This window comes from Equus asinus, chromosome 10, assembly GCF_041296235.1.
Source record: "Equus asinus isolate D_3611 breed Donkey chromosome 10, EquAss-T2T_v2, whole genome shotgun sequence".
In the NCBI taxonomy this organism is placed as follows: domain Eukaryota; kingdom Metazoa; phylum Chordata; class Mammalia; order Perissodactyla; family Equidae; genus Equus; species Equus asinus.
This window is the reverse complement of record NC_091799.1, coordinates 50,445,400-50,464,505: the sequence shown is the minus strand read 5'-3', so window position 1 is coordinate 50,464,505 and position 19,106 is coordinate 50,445,400. Positions and strand designations below refer to the sequence as shown.

Genomic DNA, 19,106 nt, shown 5'->3' with positions numbered 1-19,106 from the left:
GACTAGACATTGCAGGTGACAAAGATGACTGAACTTGAAGATGCAGCAATAGAAAATATCCAAAATGAGACTCAGAAAGAAAACAGAATTTAAAATGGACAGAGCACTAGTGAGTTGGAGGGGCCTGTGAAAACAGTGATCAATACGTGTAATTAAGATATCCAAGAAAGAAATTTAGTGTAGCCTTCCATAAATATTTGAGGTTATATGGTCAATTATTTTCAAAGTTTAAAAAAGCACTATAAAGCCACAAATCCAAGAAGCTCAATAATCCTCAATAACAAGGAACATCGAGAAAGCTACATCAAAGTTTACCAAATAAAATTCCTCAAAATCTATGTTAAGGAGGAAATCATGAAAGCAATCTTAGGGAAAATAACATTATGTACAGAGAAACAAAGGTAAAGATACAACAGAGTTCTCATTGGAAACAATGCAATAGAGAGGACAAAAGTGGAACAACATCATTATATTACTAAAATTAAAAAGACAGTCGGTATAGGGGCTGGCCCAGTGGCGCAGCAGTTAAGTTCACACATTCAGCTTGTCAGTGGCCCGGGGTTCACCGGTTCCGATCCTGGGTGCGGATATGGCACCGCTTGGCAAGAGCCTTGCTGTGGTAGGCGTCCCACGTATAAAGCAGAGGAAGACGGGCATGGATGTTAGCTTAGGGCCAGTCTTCCTTGGCAAAAAGAGGAGGATTGGCAGTAGTTAGCTCAGGGCTGATCTTCCCCCCCCCAAAAAAAAAGAAAAAAAAGTTAGTATAGAAGAGTGCTAGCTGTGCACATGATTCAGAGCAACGCTATTTCAGTGATGTGAATGTGTCCACCCTACTGTTCGGCACGTAGTCCAGTCTAAAATATTCAGGTGTAAAAGATGCTCTTAAGAGTGCTGGTTTCCTGGGCGATTCCAAAGAAGGTTATTTCATTGAAGTCCAGCTGCAGGTGTTTCATAGATGCCCTCTGTCAGGCTGAGGAAGGTCCCTCAATTCCTAGTTTGCTGAGACATTGAATCAGGAATAGATAATGAATTATGTCAAAAGTTTTTTGTGCATCAGTTGAAATAATCATGCTGTTTTTCTCTTTTAGTGTTCTAATATTTGGTCTCGTCTTCTGAAAATTAAAAACTAAACTTCTTAAGTTTCCACTTTAGTTTTCTGTATCAGCAGTGCAGTGTATGGTACTGCTGGGCCCAATAAGACAGCCTCCTGGGCTGGGGGAGTCCCTGTGACACAGGTCTGGAAGTCCTAGATGCCTGAGACAAGTGCTGCTGTAGCTGATGTCACATGCATGTGCCACACTGATTAGGCTCCCAGGCTTCCTGGTATCAAACTATTGGTTTGGACAGTATAGGGACAGTCTGGGCCAAAGGTGGGGGATTCTGGGCCTACTCTGGGCTGCCAGGGTCTATCTGGTTCCAAAATGGCCACTAATTCCCCTGAAGCAGCTCACCCAGCATCTCAGAATCCATTCTGGGCCTGAGCAGGGCTCCAAGGAACAGGAATCCACTGGGAATCGTGATTGCCAGGCAGCACCCAGCGAGAAAGGACACCGGGGCCTTACTTCCTCTGAGGGTAACCACAATTCAAACCTCCTCATAAAAAGCTTTGGGGAACCCCTGGCCTCAGGATAATTCCTGGTGGGGTTGGGCAGGCCACATCCAACAGGCCTAGAGGGATGACAGAGAGAACCATTCATTGTGAACTGTACATGCTTGGGCCAGCGAGACACAGCACCCAGGATCCATGGATGTTTCAAGGATCCTGGCCATGAAGGGACAGGCCAAGAAGGAAAAAGGGACTCAAAGGGGACACCAAACTCTTCCAAGGTCCAGCTCTTTCCAGAAAAGAGAAGTCTGTTTCCCTGAAGCAAGATTTACAGGAATTCCTGTACTTGCCATCCTGGGCAGTTCCCAGGAACAGCTCATGAGAAACACCTGGGAGACCTCCCTCCCACAGAGGGCTGTGTATCTTCCTGGTGTGGGGCCATAAAGGGTCTGGCTGAAACTACCTTCCGGGGTCCCCATCAGGACTGCAGTGGGGGAACCACTGGCCACAAGAAGATGGCCTGCTGGGCTGGCACAGCCCAGTTTCAAAGGACTAGAAGACCTCAATGCCTGAAGGCAAGGGCTTTGGAAACCAACTGCACATGAACGTACTACGCTGACCATGTATCCTGCTTCCCTGGAATTGGTCCCCAGGGCCAGGGCCCTGAAGGATAGTCCGGGACACAGATGGGGCATTCTGAGGGACACTGCCAGCTCCAGGGCCACCCTGGCCCCAAAGCAGAGTCACTGATTCCCCTGAAGCCAGATCCTGCAGGATCATAGAAGCATTCCAGACCTGAACAAGGCACCAAGGGATGGCAGACAGCTGGGAATCATGATTGCCAAACAGGCTCCAGAAACAAAAAGGACAGCATGGCCTTATGGGGTCTCAGGGTAATCACAATTCAAAACTCTTAATCAATGGCACAATGCAGGCAAATTCTCACCACAGTATAATGCCTAGCAGGCTAACACAGGCCCTAACCAAGAGGCCTGGCAGGCCTGATGACTGAGGACAGGTGCTTGGGTGCAAACTTCCCATGAGTATTGTCGACGAAAATAATCCATAACCAATCTATAGATGAAAATTTGGGTGAGTTTATTCTGAGCTTAAATCTGAGGATTATAACCTGAGGCCTTTCTTCCTGAAGGAAGAAAAGGCACCAAAGAAGTGGGGTGCATAGAGTGGTTATATACCCCCAGAGAGGATGTTTCACATAGGATTGAAATGTCCCTTTTACAATAGTCACGAGACTGCTCTGTCAGCACAGCGATTGATGGAAACAGCAGGTAGGTCTTCTGTCTCAGTGAACACAGCAGGGTGGCAGTCTGTTGTCTCCAGCTGAGTGGTCACAGGTGAGCTGGGTGGTCAAAGGTGAGTGCAGCAATCAGTTCCTAGCCTAAGGAAAGATGCTTATCCCTAGGGAAATGCCAATGTGAGGGGAAGTTGCACCTTTATCTCAAGGGCCTTTGTTCTGGCCATAGGAAATGTCTAAGCAGATATACAATGTGTGCTCAACAGCCACAGTCAGGTCCTTTTGGAAAAAACAAAGTCAGGCCTAATTAGGTTTATACCAAAAGGCTTCCTAGTATACTCCAATATATCCTATTGCTTGCCATTTTTATTTGTCAGTATCCTGGCCTATCTCAGCATCCATGTTCCATGGGATATTTCTCTGGATCCCGTCCATGTAGGGACAGATGGGGAGAAAGGTGGGTACTTACAGGGGACTCTCCACCCTGCCAAGGTTAAGCCCATTTGAAGAAAGAAATACCTGTTCCATGTAAACCTGATATGATGGGAACTCAGACTGGAAACTCCAGGCAGTGCTGGAGAGCAGCTCGTGTGAAAGACCCGGTGGACCTCACTCCCACAGACGCCCTGTGTATCTTCCTGACACAAAGGCATAAAAGGTCTGGCGGAAACACCAGTTCCTGCTCTGCATCAAAAGTACATTTGGGGAGAAACGCTGGCCCCAGGAAGATGGCCTGCTGTGCTGACGTGTCCTCCATTATACAAGATTAGTAGCCCTGAATAGACAAAGGCAGATGCTGTGGGAGGCAACTGCACGTACATGTGGGCCACTGACTGTGCACCAAGGTTCCCAGGTATTGGTCCCCTAGTCTGGGCCATGCTGGGGTAGACTGGTCCATTGGTGGTGGGGGGTCCATTCCAGGGAACATCCTGAACAACCAGGATCCATCTGGCTCCAAAGCAGAAATACTAATTACCCTGAAGCCAGATCTCATGTGATCTCAAAGCCAAATGTCTGAGATTTTGGAAGATAGTCTGGGCCTGATCAGAGCTCCAAAAGTTGGAAAATACCTGACAATAATGATTGCCAGACAGGCCTTAGGGGAAAAAAAACAGCCGGAGTTCTGGGATCTAAAGTCATCCGCAATTCAAACTTCCTCGTCAATGTTGCATCAATGCAACAGGATAACACCTGGAAGGCCTGATGAGAGGGGTGGAGCTGGGCGCTAATTGTGCATGCCCATCCTGGTGTGACTCAGCATCCAGGCTCCCTGGGGTCTTTCTCCATGTCCTGGCCATGTAGGGACAAACCAGGCAAAGGTAGGGATTTCTGGGGGACACCATGTGCTGCTGAGGTCCAGGCATTTCAGAAACAAAATGGATGTTTCAGAGTCAAATCTCAGGGGAATTCCTTAGTTTTGCCATCCTGGGAAGTTCCCAGGAACAGCTCCTGAGAAACACCTGGGAGACCTCACTCTCACAGAGGCCTTGTGTACCTCCCCATAACAAGGCCATAAAGGGTCAGGCTGAAACTGACTTCCCCATTCTGCATCAGGATTGCAGTACAGAGAACCACACCCTCAGAAAGATGGTCTGTGGGCTGAAGATGCCCCTTTTTCACACGCCTACATGTCCTGCATGCCTGAAGGCAGGGACTTTGGGAGCCAACTGTGCAGCACATGCTGCAAGACTGTGCATACAGGTTCCCTGGTCTCAGTCCCTGGGCCTGCACTCTGTAGGGATAGTCTGGGCCATGGGCAGGGGCTTCTGGGGGACACCAGGGCTTCCAGGCACAAAAGCAGTGCTACTAATTCCCCTGAGGCCACATCTCATGGTGATGAGGATTATTTTAGGCTGGTTATGATGAGGATTTTAGGCTGGTTAATTTTAAAACTGCTCATGAGAAGCAGGCTCCAAGGAGTGGAGTTTGCTTGCCCTTTGTTGGGAAACATTTACGTTTGTAAGGGAAACCTCTATCTGTAAAGATGCCTCCTCTCTGTGCCAGGAAGAAGGGGGATTGCCTTATTTCTAGAAACTCTTAATCAATGCCAAAGGCAAGAACTTAAGTTGTTTACTGTCTGGCAACCTCATGTAATTGATCCCCCAACTCCCCCCCCCCCCACCACCACCAATCCTCCTTTGTCTTTGGCTGAGGATAATATTTAAGTGGTGGCTTCTGCCATTTACTCAATCCGGTTTGATTCTTACCTAAAAGTTGTGGGACTGACCAATGGCCGCACCCTACCCGGCACTCATACCATTTTAACGTTTTTGCATATTCTTTCCTTTGTCTTGTAAAGAGATGGCTCACATACCTATGCCTTAGATTTAGGTTTACTCTCCACCCATGTTTGCAGCAGCAGCAGCAGCAGCAGCAACATGCTGGCATCAGCTCTCCCTGCCGATGGGTCCTGTCCCCATGCAATTCCATACTATTCTCTAAATAAAAGAGCACTACTGCCAGATCTTAAGTGTCCAATAAATCTTTCTTTCAACTCCTCGGCTCACCGACCTCACATCAGTTACTTTTGAAAACTGCAGACAGGGAAGGAGGCTCTGAGGAGTGGAACTTGCTTGCCCTTGGATGAGAGACATTTGCATTTGTGAAGGAAGTCTCCATCTGTGGGGGGGTAGCCCTCTCTGCACCAGGAGGAAGCAGGGTTGACCTTATCTCTAGAAACTCTTAATGGGGAAGGCAAGGACTTCAGTTGTTTACTGTGTGGTAACCTCATGTAACTGACCACCCCCCAACATCCTCCTTTGTCTTTAGCTGAAGATAGTATTTAAAGTGGTGGCTTCTGCCATTTACTTAATCCGGTTTGATTCTTATCTGAAAATTATAGGACCACCCAATAACCAGATCCCACCTGCACTGATACCATTTTAACAACTTTTTATATATTCTTTCCTTTGTCTTGTAAAGAGAGAACTCACATACTTATGCCTTAAATTTAGCCCTACTCTCAACCCATTTTGCAGCAGCAGTGACTACAGCAGCTCCTCCTGCCCGTGAGTCCTGTCCCCACACAGCAGCTCTGACTGCCCATGGGTCCTGTCCCCATGCTATTGCACACTATTCTCTAAATAAAAGAGCACTACTGCCAGACCTTGAGACCCCAAGAAATGTTTCTTTTGACTCTTTGGCTCGCCGATCCCACATCAATGGGATCTTGCGGCCAGATCCCAGGGATTCTCAGAAGCCATTCCAGGCCTAAATAGGGCCGCGTGGGCTGAGAGACAGCTGAGAATCATGACTGCCAGGCAGGATCCAGGGGAAAAGGGCAACAGGGACTTATGTGGTCAGAGTGCAACCACCATGCAAACATTCTCATCAAATGTGTGATTTGTGGAAACACTGGCCCCAGGATAATGTCTGCTTGGCTGTGTCAGTCTCTAGCCAATGGGTCTTGAAGACCTGACAACAGGGGACAGGTGCTTGGGTGCAAACTGTGCATGTGTGGTCAGTGTGACACAGCATTCAGGCTACCTGGGATCTTTCTCCAAGTCTTGGCCATCTAGAGACAGACCAAGCAAGAGGTAGGGACTTTTGGGGCATACTCTGCAATGAAGAGGTCCAGCCCATTCCAAAATATAAATGCATATTTCCTAAAGCCAGAACTCATGGGAGCTCCTTCACCATGCCATCCCTAGCTGTGCCCAGAACAGCTCATTAGTAACTCCCGGGGAACCTCACTCCCACAAAGTCCTGTATATCTTTCTGGCACAGGACCATAAAGGGTCTCAGGGAAATGAGCTTTTTTGGGAGGCTGCTGGCCCCAGGATAATGCCTGGTGGTTAGAGCAGGCCCTATGCAACAGGCATAGAGGGGCTGATGACTGAGGGCAGGAGCTCGGCTGTAAACTGTGCATGTGCTGGCTGGCATGACACAGCATCCAGGCTCCCTGAGATCTATTCCGACCATGTAGGGACAGATTGGGATACAGTTAGGGACTTTTAGGGACACCATACTGCTGATGTCCAGCCCATTTTGAAAGAGAAATTCCTGCTTTTCTGAAGCCAGAATTCACAAGATTCCTTAGCCCTGTTAAGTCGGGCAGTGCTGGGGAACAGCTCATGAGAAACACCTGGGAGACCTCACTCCCACAGAGGCCTGTGTGTACTTTCCTGGCACACAGCCGCTAAAGTTACTGGCTGACATGGCCCTCCCCATTCCACATCAGGCCTGCAGTGTGGGGAACCACTGGCCCCAGAGAGATGGCAATCTGGGCTGGGTCGGTGCCCAATTCACAGGCCTAGAAGGTCTGGTTGCCTGAAGGCAGGTGCTTTGGGAGCCAACTGCGTGTGCATGTACAACACTCACTATGCCTCCTGGATCCCTGGTGTCAGTTTCTGCATCTGGGCCATCTAGGGATAGTCTGGGCCACAGGAAGGGAGTTCTGGATGGCAACCCAAGCTGCCAGGAACCATTTGGTTCCAAGCAGTGGTACTAATTCCTCCAAAGCCAAAACTCACAGGATCTTGGAGCCATTCTGAGCCTGATCAGGGCTCCAAGGGATGGGAGACAGCTGGAAATCATGATTGCTAGACATGCTCCAGGGAAAAAGGACAGAAGGGCTTTATAGGGTCTGAGGGTAACCACAGTTCAACCTCCTCGTCAGTGGTGCACTGCATGGAAAAAATGCCTGGTGAGCTAGGCAAGGCACTATCCAACAGGCCTAGAGGAGCTGATGACAGGACAGGTGCTCTGGTGCTAATTGCATATGCACATGTCAGCATGACTCAGCATCCAGGCTCCCAGAGATCTTTCTCTGGTCCTGGCAGATCCAGGTAGATCATGTAAGCACAGATCAGGTCAGAGGTAGGGATTTCCGGAGGACATGCCTCACTGTGAAGGTCCTGCCCATTCTTAAAAAAAAATGCCTACTTTCCTGGAGTGAGTCTTGTTATCCAGGGCAGTGTTGAGAAAACCTCATGAAAACACCTGATAGACCTCACACCCAGAGAAGCCACGTGTATCTTCCCAACACAGGGCCATAAAGGGCCTGGCTAAAACGATCTTCCCAGCTGTGTATCAGGACTACTGTGTGGGGAAATCAGTGCCCCAGGAAGATGGCCTGCAGAGCTGGGGCAGCCTCTGTTTTACAGGCCTGGAAGTCCTTGATGCATGAAGGTAGGTGCTTTGGGATCCACAGGTGCATGTGCACACCACACTGACTATTCGTCCCCATTACCTAGTGTTGGGCTACAGACCTGGGCCATGTAGGGATACTCTAAGATGCAGGTGGGTGCTTCTGGGGGACACCTGAGCTGCCAGGGGATGTCTCTAAAGCAGAGTTACTAATTCCTCTGAAGCCAGAATTCACAGGAACTTGGAGCCAGATCTTTCCAGATCTCAGAAGCCATTCTAGCCCTGAGCAGGGCTCCAAGGGATGGGAGACAGCTGGGAATCATGATTGCCAGAATGGTCCAGGAGAAAATGGACAGCAGGACATTATTGTGTCTTAGGGTAACCATAATTCAAGCTTCCTCATCAATAGGGCAATGTAGGCAACAACTCACCCCAGGATAATGTAAATTGTTCCAACAACATTTTTAAATGTACACCTTTCTTTGTTGAATTGGTTTGACAATTGTCAAAATAAATTTTCCATATTTATGCGGCCCTGTTTCTGCATTCTAATCTCAAATTTTATGTGTGTATTCATATATCAATACTATGCTATCTTGATTACTGAACTTTACAGTCTTAAAATTGCTTTTTCCAATTTTATACTTCTTTCAAAATTATTCTAGCCAGTTCACTTGCCTTTCTATTTTTATACATTTTAATTTATTTTTACAACTTTATTGAGATCTAGTTGACATATAACATTTTGTACATGTAAGGTATACAATACCTTGATTTGATACACTCATATATTGCAAAATGTTTACCACCATAGAATTAGCTAACATGTTTATCATGTCACATAATTACCATTTCTTTTTTGTGGTGATAACATTTAAGGTCTATTATTATAGTACCTTTCAAGTATGTAATACAGTATGATTAACTATAATAAACATGCTGGACATTAGATACCCAGAAGTTATTTATCTTATAACTGGAAATGAGTATTCATTGACAAAACACTTGCCATTTCTCTTACTCCCAGCTCCTGGTAACTAACACTCTACTCTTTCTATGAATTCAACTTTTTTAGATTACACATATAATGATATACAGTATTTATCTTACTCTGTCTGACATATTTCACTGAGCATAATGCCCACAATATTCATCCATGTTGTCATAAATGGAAGAATTTCCTTTCTTCTCATGGCTAAATAAAATTTCACATTTTCTTTATCCATTCATTTGTTGACAGACACTTACCTTGCCTCCCTATCTTGGCTATTGGGAATAATGTTGCAATGGATGTGAGATTGTAGATATGTCTCTGAGATCCTGTTTTCATTTCCTTTGGATATATACTCAGAAGTGAGATTGCAGGATCATGTGGTAATTCTATTTTTATGTTTTTGATGAATCTCCATAATATTTTCCATAGTGTCTGTACCAATTTACATTCCCACCATTCTTTGTATCCTCACCAACACTTGTTATCTCTTGTCTATTTGATGGTAGGCATTCTAACAGGTGTGAATTGATATCTTACTGTGGTTTTGATTTTTATTTCCCTAGTGATTAGTGATGTCAAGCTCCTTTTCATGTGCCTGTGGGCCATACTGGTGTCCGCTTTAGAAAAATGTCTGTTCGTCTTCACTCGTATTAGTCAATTTTTTTTTACTATTGAGTTGTATAAATTTGTATTTATTTTGAATATTAACACATTATCAGTTATTTGACTTGCAAATATCTTCTCCCATTCAGTAAATTTCCCTAGAAACAGCTTGTCTATATTTACCCAACATGCTGAGGTTTCAATTGGAATCATTTTCGATATATAGATCAATTTTTGAAATTGGAATATTTACTAGGTTGGTCCTTCCAATCCAAGAACACAATTATCTCCATATTTACTTGGATTTCATTAACATCTTTCATTAACGTGTTCTATTTTCAACACACAGGTCCTGCACACGTTTTGTTAGGTTTATGCTGAAGAATTTTATCCTTTGAAGCTCCTATAAATTACATGAATTTATAAATATTCATACATTTATATAATTGCTTTCAAATTGTACACTACTAATATTTAGAAATATGATTGATTTTCGCATGTTTGCCTTTTTACCCCAACTTTACTGAGGTATAATTGGCACACAAAAATTCTATATATTTAGGTAGTACACTATTATGTTTCTGTTTTTGTTTTGCTGGGAAAGATCGCCCTGAGCTAACATCTGTTGGCAAACTTCCTCCTTTTTTCCCTCCCCAAAGCCCCAGTGCATAGTGGTAGGTCCGTCTAGTTCTGTGAGAGCCACCGCCACAGCATGGCTACTGACAGATGAGTGGTGTGGTTCCACAACTGGAAATGAAGTGGGGCTGCCAAAGCAGAGCATGTCACACTTTGGCCACTAGGTTATCAGGGCTGACTCTACAATGTTATGTTTTGATATATGTATGCAGTATGAAATTATTTACCGAAATCTAGCTAATTAACATATCCATCACCTCACAGTTACTCTTTTCTTTGTGCTGGGAACACTTGAGACCTACTCCTAGCGAATTTCAAGTATAAAATACATTATTATTAACCACTGTCAACATGCTTTGCTTTAGTAATGTCCACTTTTTACTTCCTGGTGTTGGTAACTTGTGTTTTCTCTCTTTTTTTCTTCATCAACTTTGCTATGGGCTATTAACATTGTTAAATATTTAAAGAACCAATCTTTATATCTGTTTCTGCTATGCATCTGCATTGTTTTATTAATTTTTCCTTTTATTTAGTTATTTACTCTCTTCTATGTCTTGGGGTTACTTTGCTCTTCTTATATCTTCTTGGGATGTCACTTGGATCATTCCTTTTCAAACATTTTTCTCCTTCAACATATACTTTTAAAGCTGTAAATCTTTCTCTGCACTATTTTAGCAGCATCCCATAAATTTGGGTACAGTTATATTTAATTATAATTTAGTTTAAAATACTTTATCAATTTTATTTCTTATTCCTTTGGCCCAATTCTTATTCTTAAAGTGTGTTACATAATTTCTATACTTCTGGGAAATTTTTAGTTATACCTCATTTTGGACTTTTGGTTTGCTACCATGTATTTAGGACAGCATAGCTTGCATAATTCAGATGCTTTGGAATTTGTTGAGTATTTGCATATTGTTCTGGCTAAATATTGAGTTTATAATTGTTCTATGTGTAGTTGATAAAAAACGTGCTATGTGCTGTGCTAGAAATATCAATTATTTTAACTTTTTAACAGAGCAGTTTAATCACAATCTTTACGAAGTTTATATTTGCTTGTTCAATCTGTTACCGAGAGAGGAGTGTAAATATCTCCATCTATGTTTATGGATTTGACTTTTTTCTTCTAATTTTGCCAATTTCATTCTTTTTACACTTTGAATTATGCAATTAAAGGCATAGGAATTGACAATTACTATATCCTCATATTAAATTACATCCTCTTTTCAACCTAAAGTGGCCCTTTTCATCTCTAGTAATACTTTATCTGATAATAGAGTAACATGAGTTTTCTTTCTGATATTATTTTTAATTCTCTTACCTTCGCATCAACCTTGGTTTTATATATAAATCGGGTTTATTGTAAAAAGTACATGCTTGATCTTGTGTTTCTGGACACTCCAATAATCTTTGATTTTAACTGAAGAGTTTATTTCATTTATAAGTAGTCTAATTACTGACAGTTGTATCAGTATTTTCTACCATTCTGTGATTTGTTTTCTATTTGTGCTATTTTTGTTCTTGTGTGGTTTACTGACTTCTCTTGAAGTAATACATTTGATTTTTTATTATTTCCTTTTCCTCCTTTTAGTTTGGTGTTGTTGTTATACCATTGAGTATCTTTTTTGTAGTTAGCTTAGAAATTTCAACCGTCAATTTTAAATTAACACTTTTATTATATACCAATTGATGTAAAATATCACTATAACTAAGCTTCATTTACAATTTCCTTATTTTTTATATGGTAGCATATATTTTACTTCTACATGCATCTTAATCAGAATTCCTCCAGGGCATTTCAATGTGCTGCAGCTTCCTGGGTGGGAATTTCTGACTTGCGTGACCTCAATTTCCATCTGTGCTGTTCCAACTTACTGTAACTGTCGTCAAAAACTAGTTCCCCAAATATCACCAGAGCAACTTGTTGATAAGACAAAACTTTGTTGTTCATTGCTTACCACAGCAACAGAGTACTCCACCTTGCCAAGCTTTGGCAGAATCTTCTTGGTTAACATGAGGTTTCTAATTTTGACTTTAGGTGAATCTTGCAAAGCTGGGCTGGGGGCCTTGATCAGGATTGGGTAAAGACCACCATGCAACTGTCCCAGAGTTGTGGAAATAGCAAGGTGAAGATTTTGAAGAAACAGAGTGAAAGAATATTAGGGGTAAACAGTGTGAATGTTTCCAATTGAAGAGTTGATAGATCTTTTGGGAAATTTCCATAATGTAATAAAACCGGTGGTCTGGACAGGAGACTCCTGGAAGAATAAAGTCATAGTACTGAAATCAGAAGAATAACAAAACCCTGCTAATGAAGACAGTCAGAGATGCTTTCAGTTCTTCATGTCCACACTGAGTGTGGGGATAGACAGTTTAGATTCTCATTCCTAAGCCGCTTGATTTTATTTTGCCAATAATTTCTAACAAATTTACTTCATAACAGTACACTTTTATGTTCAAAAACAAGAAATTGTGCATTATGATTATGTATAATAAACATTAGTTAGCATAAATTAACATCTTGTTTTCACTGCACTTCTTTTGTCTCTGTTTTTGATGCATTTCTGTGTTTTCTTCATTTTATATGCTTATTTTAAAACTATTAAATGAAGTTGAAATTGTTATATATTTTAAAACAAATTTGATTACTCAAAATTGTAGTTCTAAATAAAGAGTATTTATATTTTATATTTTCCTCATATGCATATAATAGCATTTCAGCGACTATTACATTATACTAGAATAACAGATCATTGCCTCTTTTGACTCCATGGACCTAATATGCAGTTCAACATAGATGAATCTCAAATCCATTTTGCTAAAAAGAGTGCCAGACTCAAAAGTCTATGTACCATATAATTCCATTTCGATAACATTTTGTAAAAGGCAAACTATAGGGAGAAACATTTATTGGGTAAATTATTTGATGTTTTCTTTGTGGGAGGTTTTAAAAGAAACAAAGGAAAAGAAAGCAGAAAATAATGAATAGAAGAACAGCTGTAGACTTGATTCTAAAATTTGATCCTATTCAAAATGATTTTAAAATTTATGCAATAAGATAAAATTCTAACTTTGTAGAGTAGAATCAAGACTGAGAGTTCACACTACCTAATTTCAATATTTATTGTAAAAGGACAGAAATAAAGTGTGGGATTAGGCAATTGATAAGCAGATAGATAAATGAAACAGGAGAGTCAAGAAATAGACTCACACAAATAAGTTTAATAGATATTTTTACAAAGTTACAAAGAGGTAATTCATTGGAAAGAGTTGCTAAAAATTGGACATCCATATGCAAACAAACAACAAAAGGAACCCAGAGACATACCTCATATTCTATTGAAAAATGAATGCAGATTAGATCATAAACCTACATGTAAAGCCTAACATTATAATTCTGCTTAAAAAATAGGATCTTTGTGACTTTGGGTTTGTAGAGTCTTAAAAATGTCATTAGGGCCAGCCCAGTGGCACAGTGGTTAAGTTTGAAAGTTCCGCTTCTCGGCAGCCCAGGGTTCGCTGGTTCGGATCCCAGGTGCAGACATGGCATCACTTGGCAAAACCCATGCTGTGGTAGGTGTCCCATGTCTAAAGTGGAGGAAGACGGGCATGGATGTTAGCTCAGGGCCAGTATTCCTCAGCAAAAAGAAAAGTCATTCAATCATAATCCATATCAGAAAATTTTGCTAAATTGAACTTCATTAAAGTTAGAAATGTTTGCTCTGCAAAACAGTATGTGAAAATCAAGCTATGGACTAAGGATATATATTTGAAAATCATAGATCTTACAGATGGCTTTTAATCATACTATTGGAAGAACTCTCAAAACTCAGTAATAACATTTTAATTAAAAATGAGCAAAATATTTGAACAGACGTTTCACAAAGCACACATAAATATAACAAATAAACACAGGAAAAGAAGAACTATATCATTAGACATTTGGAAAATAAGTTAAAACTAAATGAGATATTAATACACACATAGTCAATTAATAAAACAGAAAATTAAAAAATCTGTTATACCAAATGCTGAGAAGACTGCAGAGACACTCAACTGACATACTTTGCTGGTCAGAAACAGTGTTACTCTTTGGAAAGCAGTTAGTCCATTTCTTAGAAAGTTGAACACGCACTTCAAAGTCTCAACAATTTTACTCCTACATTTTTTCCCAAAAGAAATGAAAACTTACATTTACTTAAAAACCTGTACATGAAAGGTTATATCAGCTATGCTTATAGATAACTAAAAACTGGAAACAACTGGTGAATGAATAAATAAACATAGCAGTAACATGTTCAACGAAAAATTCTCAGCAATAATAAGGAACAAAGTGTTGATATATGATTCAATCTGAGTATATCTCCAATCCATTTTGCTAAGGGAAAGTGCCAGACTCAAAAGCTACATACCCTTTAATTCAGTTTGGATAACATTGTGTGAAAGGTCAACTGTAAGGAGAGATAGCAAGTCAGAATTGGCCACGGGCTGGAGTTAGAGGAGATCCTGTCTATAATTGGTATCAGGAGGCAATGTGCAGTGGGGGGATACAAGCATTTTGTGTTTGGATGGTGAAGATGGCTACACGGCTCCATACATTTGTCAAAACTCACAGGACTGTACACCAAACAAAATGAATTGCACTACAGATTAGTTAGAAAGTAAATACATAAGAACTGTAAAAATATTATTACCATGAAGGTAAAATAAAACAACATAAAACGCCAAACATTTAGAAAGTGTAATCAATGAATTATTCAGGAACATGTAATTTTAAAGAATTAGTGAAATCATGGATGTAAATTCACATACTAATACATTTATAAATTCAGAAAAAATGGGTCATTTTCTACGAAAATAACAATTTTCAAAATTTAAAATTTTATGAAAAAAATGAATAAACCAACTATTCTAAAGGAAATGGAAAATTTCATTAAAATTTCAAACATAGCCTCTATGCCCAGGCATCACCTATCAAATATTTGGGGAATAGAGATAATTATTTAATGTTAAAGACTAAGAAATGTATAGAACTTGGAAAATTATCCTAGGAATCTGAAATAGCTTTGTTAAAAAAGAAGGTAAGAATGGCAGCAAAAATGACACCCTTTGATACCCTTTCATACATAGTAAGTACTATTATTCTAAATATGATGCTAGCAACAATAATCTAGAATCTAACAACACACATAAAAAGTACATGTACTCCAGAAATATAAATTAATATAAGAACATTAATTTTTCATTACAGATATTAAGATAGTATAAAATTGTGGAAAACATTCTATATTCTCTAATCAAACTGTCTGGAACCAATAATTGTTTCAGACACTTTTAGCTGTGTGAACTTGGGCAAGTTCTTGAGTTCTAACTCAGTTTTCTTGTCTACAAAACCCAAATGAAATAAACAGAGCCAATATCATTGTGTCATTGTGAGTATTGAGTTACCACAAATATAGATATATAAAGTATTTAGACCACGGTCTGATGTAAAGCAGATATTATACACTTATTTGTTTTTATTGTTACTATTACAGCATTTCAAAAGTTAAACATGGTGATTTAAATAGATGCCAAAAAGGGGTGTTGATGAAACTTGGCTCAATTTCCGGAATGATTTATAGAGTAACAACATTAACTCCTGTCCTCTGTAACTACTTTGCTTGTTTTATCTTCTCATTCCTGAGTAGGTAAATTAGATACTAAAAATAAATGTGCGTCCCCTTCCAACAAATGCACAGTAACATTAGTGTAGGGCTACAGGTTCAGTGTAAGGTATTTAAATGAGTTGGAAGATAAATGGGACGAGAAGGAATGGATCACCACGGAAGGTTGTAGTTACACAACTTTGGAATATTTCCTATCAATAGATTTTTATTTTTTGCAGGAACATTTGCATTTCTTTCTAAATCCAGAGCAGGAAACATTTCATTCTGCCATTCAACAGTTTTTTTCAATATTATTTGTCTGTCATAAAGTGTTTGGATCTCCTGGCCTTTGGTTACAGACCTCCCATTAGCAGAGACCAGGTGTTCTACTTTTGCAGAGGATTTATCTTCCCGAACAGTCTCCAGACAGCACCTTTGATCTCCTTGTTTCTAAGACTGTATATGATGGGATTCAGGAAGGGAGGCAAAACTGTGTATGCCATACCAATCATCAAATCTCGAATGGAAGAAGTTTTGGTAATTGACCCTAAGGCAGCAAAGAGCCCTGTGGTGAGGAAGAGGATGATGACAGTCAGCTCGTCTCTCTCCTGAAGGGATTCTGAGCACTGTTGAGAAGATCCGGATATAGGAGGTGGTTATAAGAACAAAGCATATCAGCACCAAGCTGGAGCTCAGAGCTAGGGTCACAAACTCAACAAAGAAAACATCACAGGAAACCAGGGCCAACATGTGAGGGATGTCACAGAAGAACTGGTGGATCATGTTGGATCTTGAAATGGGCTCCCAAAACATGTTCCCAGTGTGGACTGCTGCATAAGAAAAACAACTTAGCCAGGCAATGACTGCCGTCTCGTGGCATTTTCCTGATGTCATAATAGCTCCATATTGGAGGGGGTGGCAAATGGCAACATAGCGGTCATAGGACATGACAGTGAGAAAGGCCAGTTCAGCAGATGCAAAAGCAAAGAAAAGGTAGACTTGAGCCACACAGCCAAGATAAGAGATGGAGCTGCTGTGCGTCAGAGAGCTGTGGACTGACTTAGGCACGGTGACTGAGATGTAGCACAAATCCAAAAAGGAGCGGTTCCTTAGGAAGAAGTACACGGGCGTGTGAAGATACTGATCAAGAGTAATGAGCATGATGATGAGAAGGTTCCCCACCAGAGCTGCCAGATAAATCAGCAGAAACAGTCCAGCAAGTAGCATCTGTAGCTCCCAGACATCAGAAAACCCCATGAGGAGGAATTCTGTCACTTCCACGAGATTGTCCATTGGGCAGGTAAATCTATGTCCTGATTGTTAGCGGAAAAATATGAAAAGATTAAAAATGAGGTAAATAAAAATGAACACAATGTTGTATTAATACAATGTTATAAAAATAGTATTCCTCTAACTGAACTAGTCAATATCTTCTACATTGCTTAAGCCAATGGAGTGACGGTAGATGAATTTTTCACATAAGAAGATTCTGAGTGAGGTATGTCTAAGACTTTAATAGTTAGGTAAGTAAATTCCCAGAGCTTTTGATTAGAATTACATATTTGCTGTGAAGTACTGCTCAAAACATGAGATCAAGACTTTTTCATCAAATAGGGTGCTTGTTATAGATACAGATTTTCAGGTCCCAAGGAAAATCTACTAAATAAGAATTTGTGAGATAAAGCCAACAATTTTCCTTTTATACAATTTCTGGATATATTTTTAATACAAAGCTTGGAATTATAATGGTTGCAAGTCGTGGGAGGAGTCAGCTCTCTTTAGCTTTTTCTTGAATAACTTTGGTGGTATGCCACTTTAAAGTGGGGATTTATTGTTTACATTATAGAATGAATGTGGAATACAACTTTAAAACCCATTGTGAATAGTTCTTATATGGAAAAGAGGGACGTTTGCTTTGTGTGAATGCATAAGAAATGACATTAGTACAATAAAAACACCACAATCTTGGTGTAGCTTCCTCTCTGTGCCACATCTGTTATCTGCAGAGTAAATACATTAACTCAACTAATATTCACAGTGGCACAATGGAGTAAAATGTGTTACTATTATTTCCATTCTACAGAAGGTGAAACTAAGACAAAGCAAGGTCAAGTAGCTTGCCCAAGACCACTCAAAAAGCCAGATCCTGGGCCAGCACTCAAATCAAGGTAGTCCATCTCCAGGATCAGTGTCGCTAACCTCTGCATTCTACTAATCTACTTTAATGGGTAATAATTTTGACCAACAAAACTTCATGGACTTTTTCTATATATTAATTGATGATCATCATATCTTTGCTTTTTCTCAGTGGTGCTGTCTGCATCTTTAAAACATACATGCTTGTCTGCGTCACAGTCATTTGCGTGTTAGATTCACTCTACAGGACTCTAAAGTATTGTAACCCACAATTTAATAAGTTGTTTCCTATTATAGCCAACTTTAAAGTCAATTTAAAATAAGCTTAGTGATTATCCCTTTTAATCAGCATTGTTTCATTATCTCATTCCATTAGTGATAAATAAAGCACATAAATGAATACTATCCTTTGTGATTAGGCAAACGTGAATGAATGTTATCATTATTTACAGGAAAGGTAGAAACCCTTTTTTAGGATACATTTTGAAGATGATCTTCTTTCCATAGGTTATAAATAATACAGTCAGTATGAAACACTTCATTGTATCATTAAAACAAATTTTTAAAAAGAATCGTACCCTCACACAAAGTCAAATAATGAGCAATAAATATTTGCAATGTAAATGAGAAAGCAGCGGTATCCGTTCCCCAACAACAACAACAAAAAAACGTAACTATGAGAAGAAATTAACATAAAAGAAAAATATGGGCAAAGTGTCTGCACAAGCAGTTCGTAAAGAGAAAAATTAATGCCTAATTACTACTTCAAAAATATGTCCGAAAGTTCTCATTATGAAAATGCACATTAAAACCTGAATAAGATGCTCTTTTTCTGCTCATTGCCTTAGCAAATATAATGCACATAAACCTTACCATAAAGGCTTAATAAAGACGTGAAGGGATGAAACGCTCCTTTGCTGCTGTTCTCTGTGTAAGCAGTCTACGTGCTGTGGAGTGTCGTTGGGCAATATTTACCACAATTAAGATGTGCAAGTTTCGAGCAGCAATGCTACTTGTAACAAATACGTACTCACTTTTTAAATGACATATTTAAGAATGTCTGTTCTATCATGTTCAAACTCTAAATTCCCATTTCTGGCATACCGGATAATATACCCTGTTTAATGCCAGAATGGAACACTCTGTAGCAATGAAATAAAACGTGACAGCTCTGCATACATCAATAAGGGAAATCTTAAT

The 19,106-nt window shown here is 40.2% G+C and overlaps 1 protein-coding gene across 1 annotated transcript; it reads right to left on the bottom strand.

Moving 5' to 3' along the window:
• Positions 1-16,156: 16,156 nt before the first annotated feature.
• LOC106846137 (olfactory receptor 14I1-like) lies at positions 16,157-17,063 on the bottom strand. The gene is given in 2 exon segments (XM_014864723.3): positions 16,157-16,367; positions 16,369-17,063. Coding segments are annotated over 2 exon segments (906 nt in total).
• Between the last annotated feature and the right edge of the window lie 2,043 nt (positions 17,064-19,106).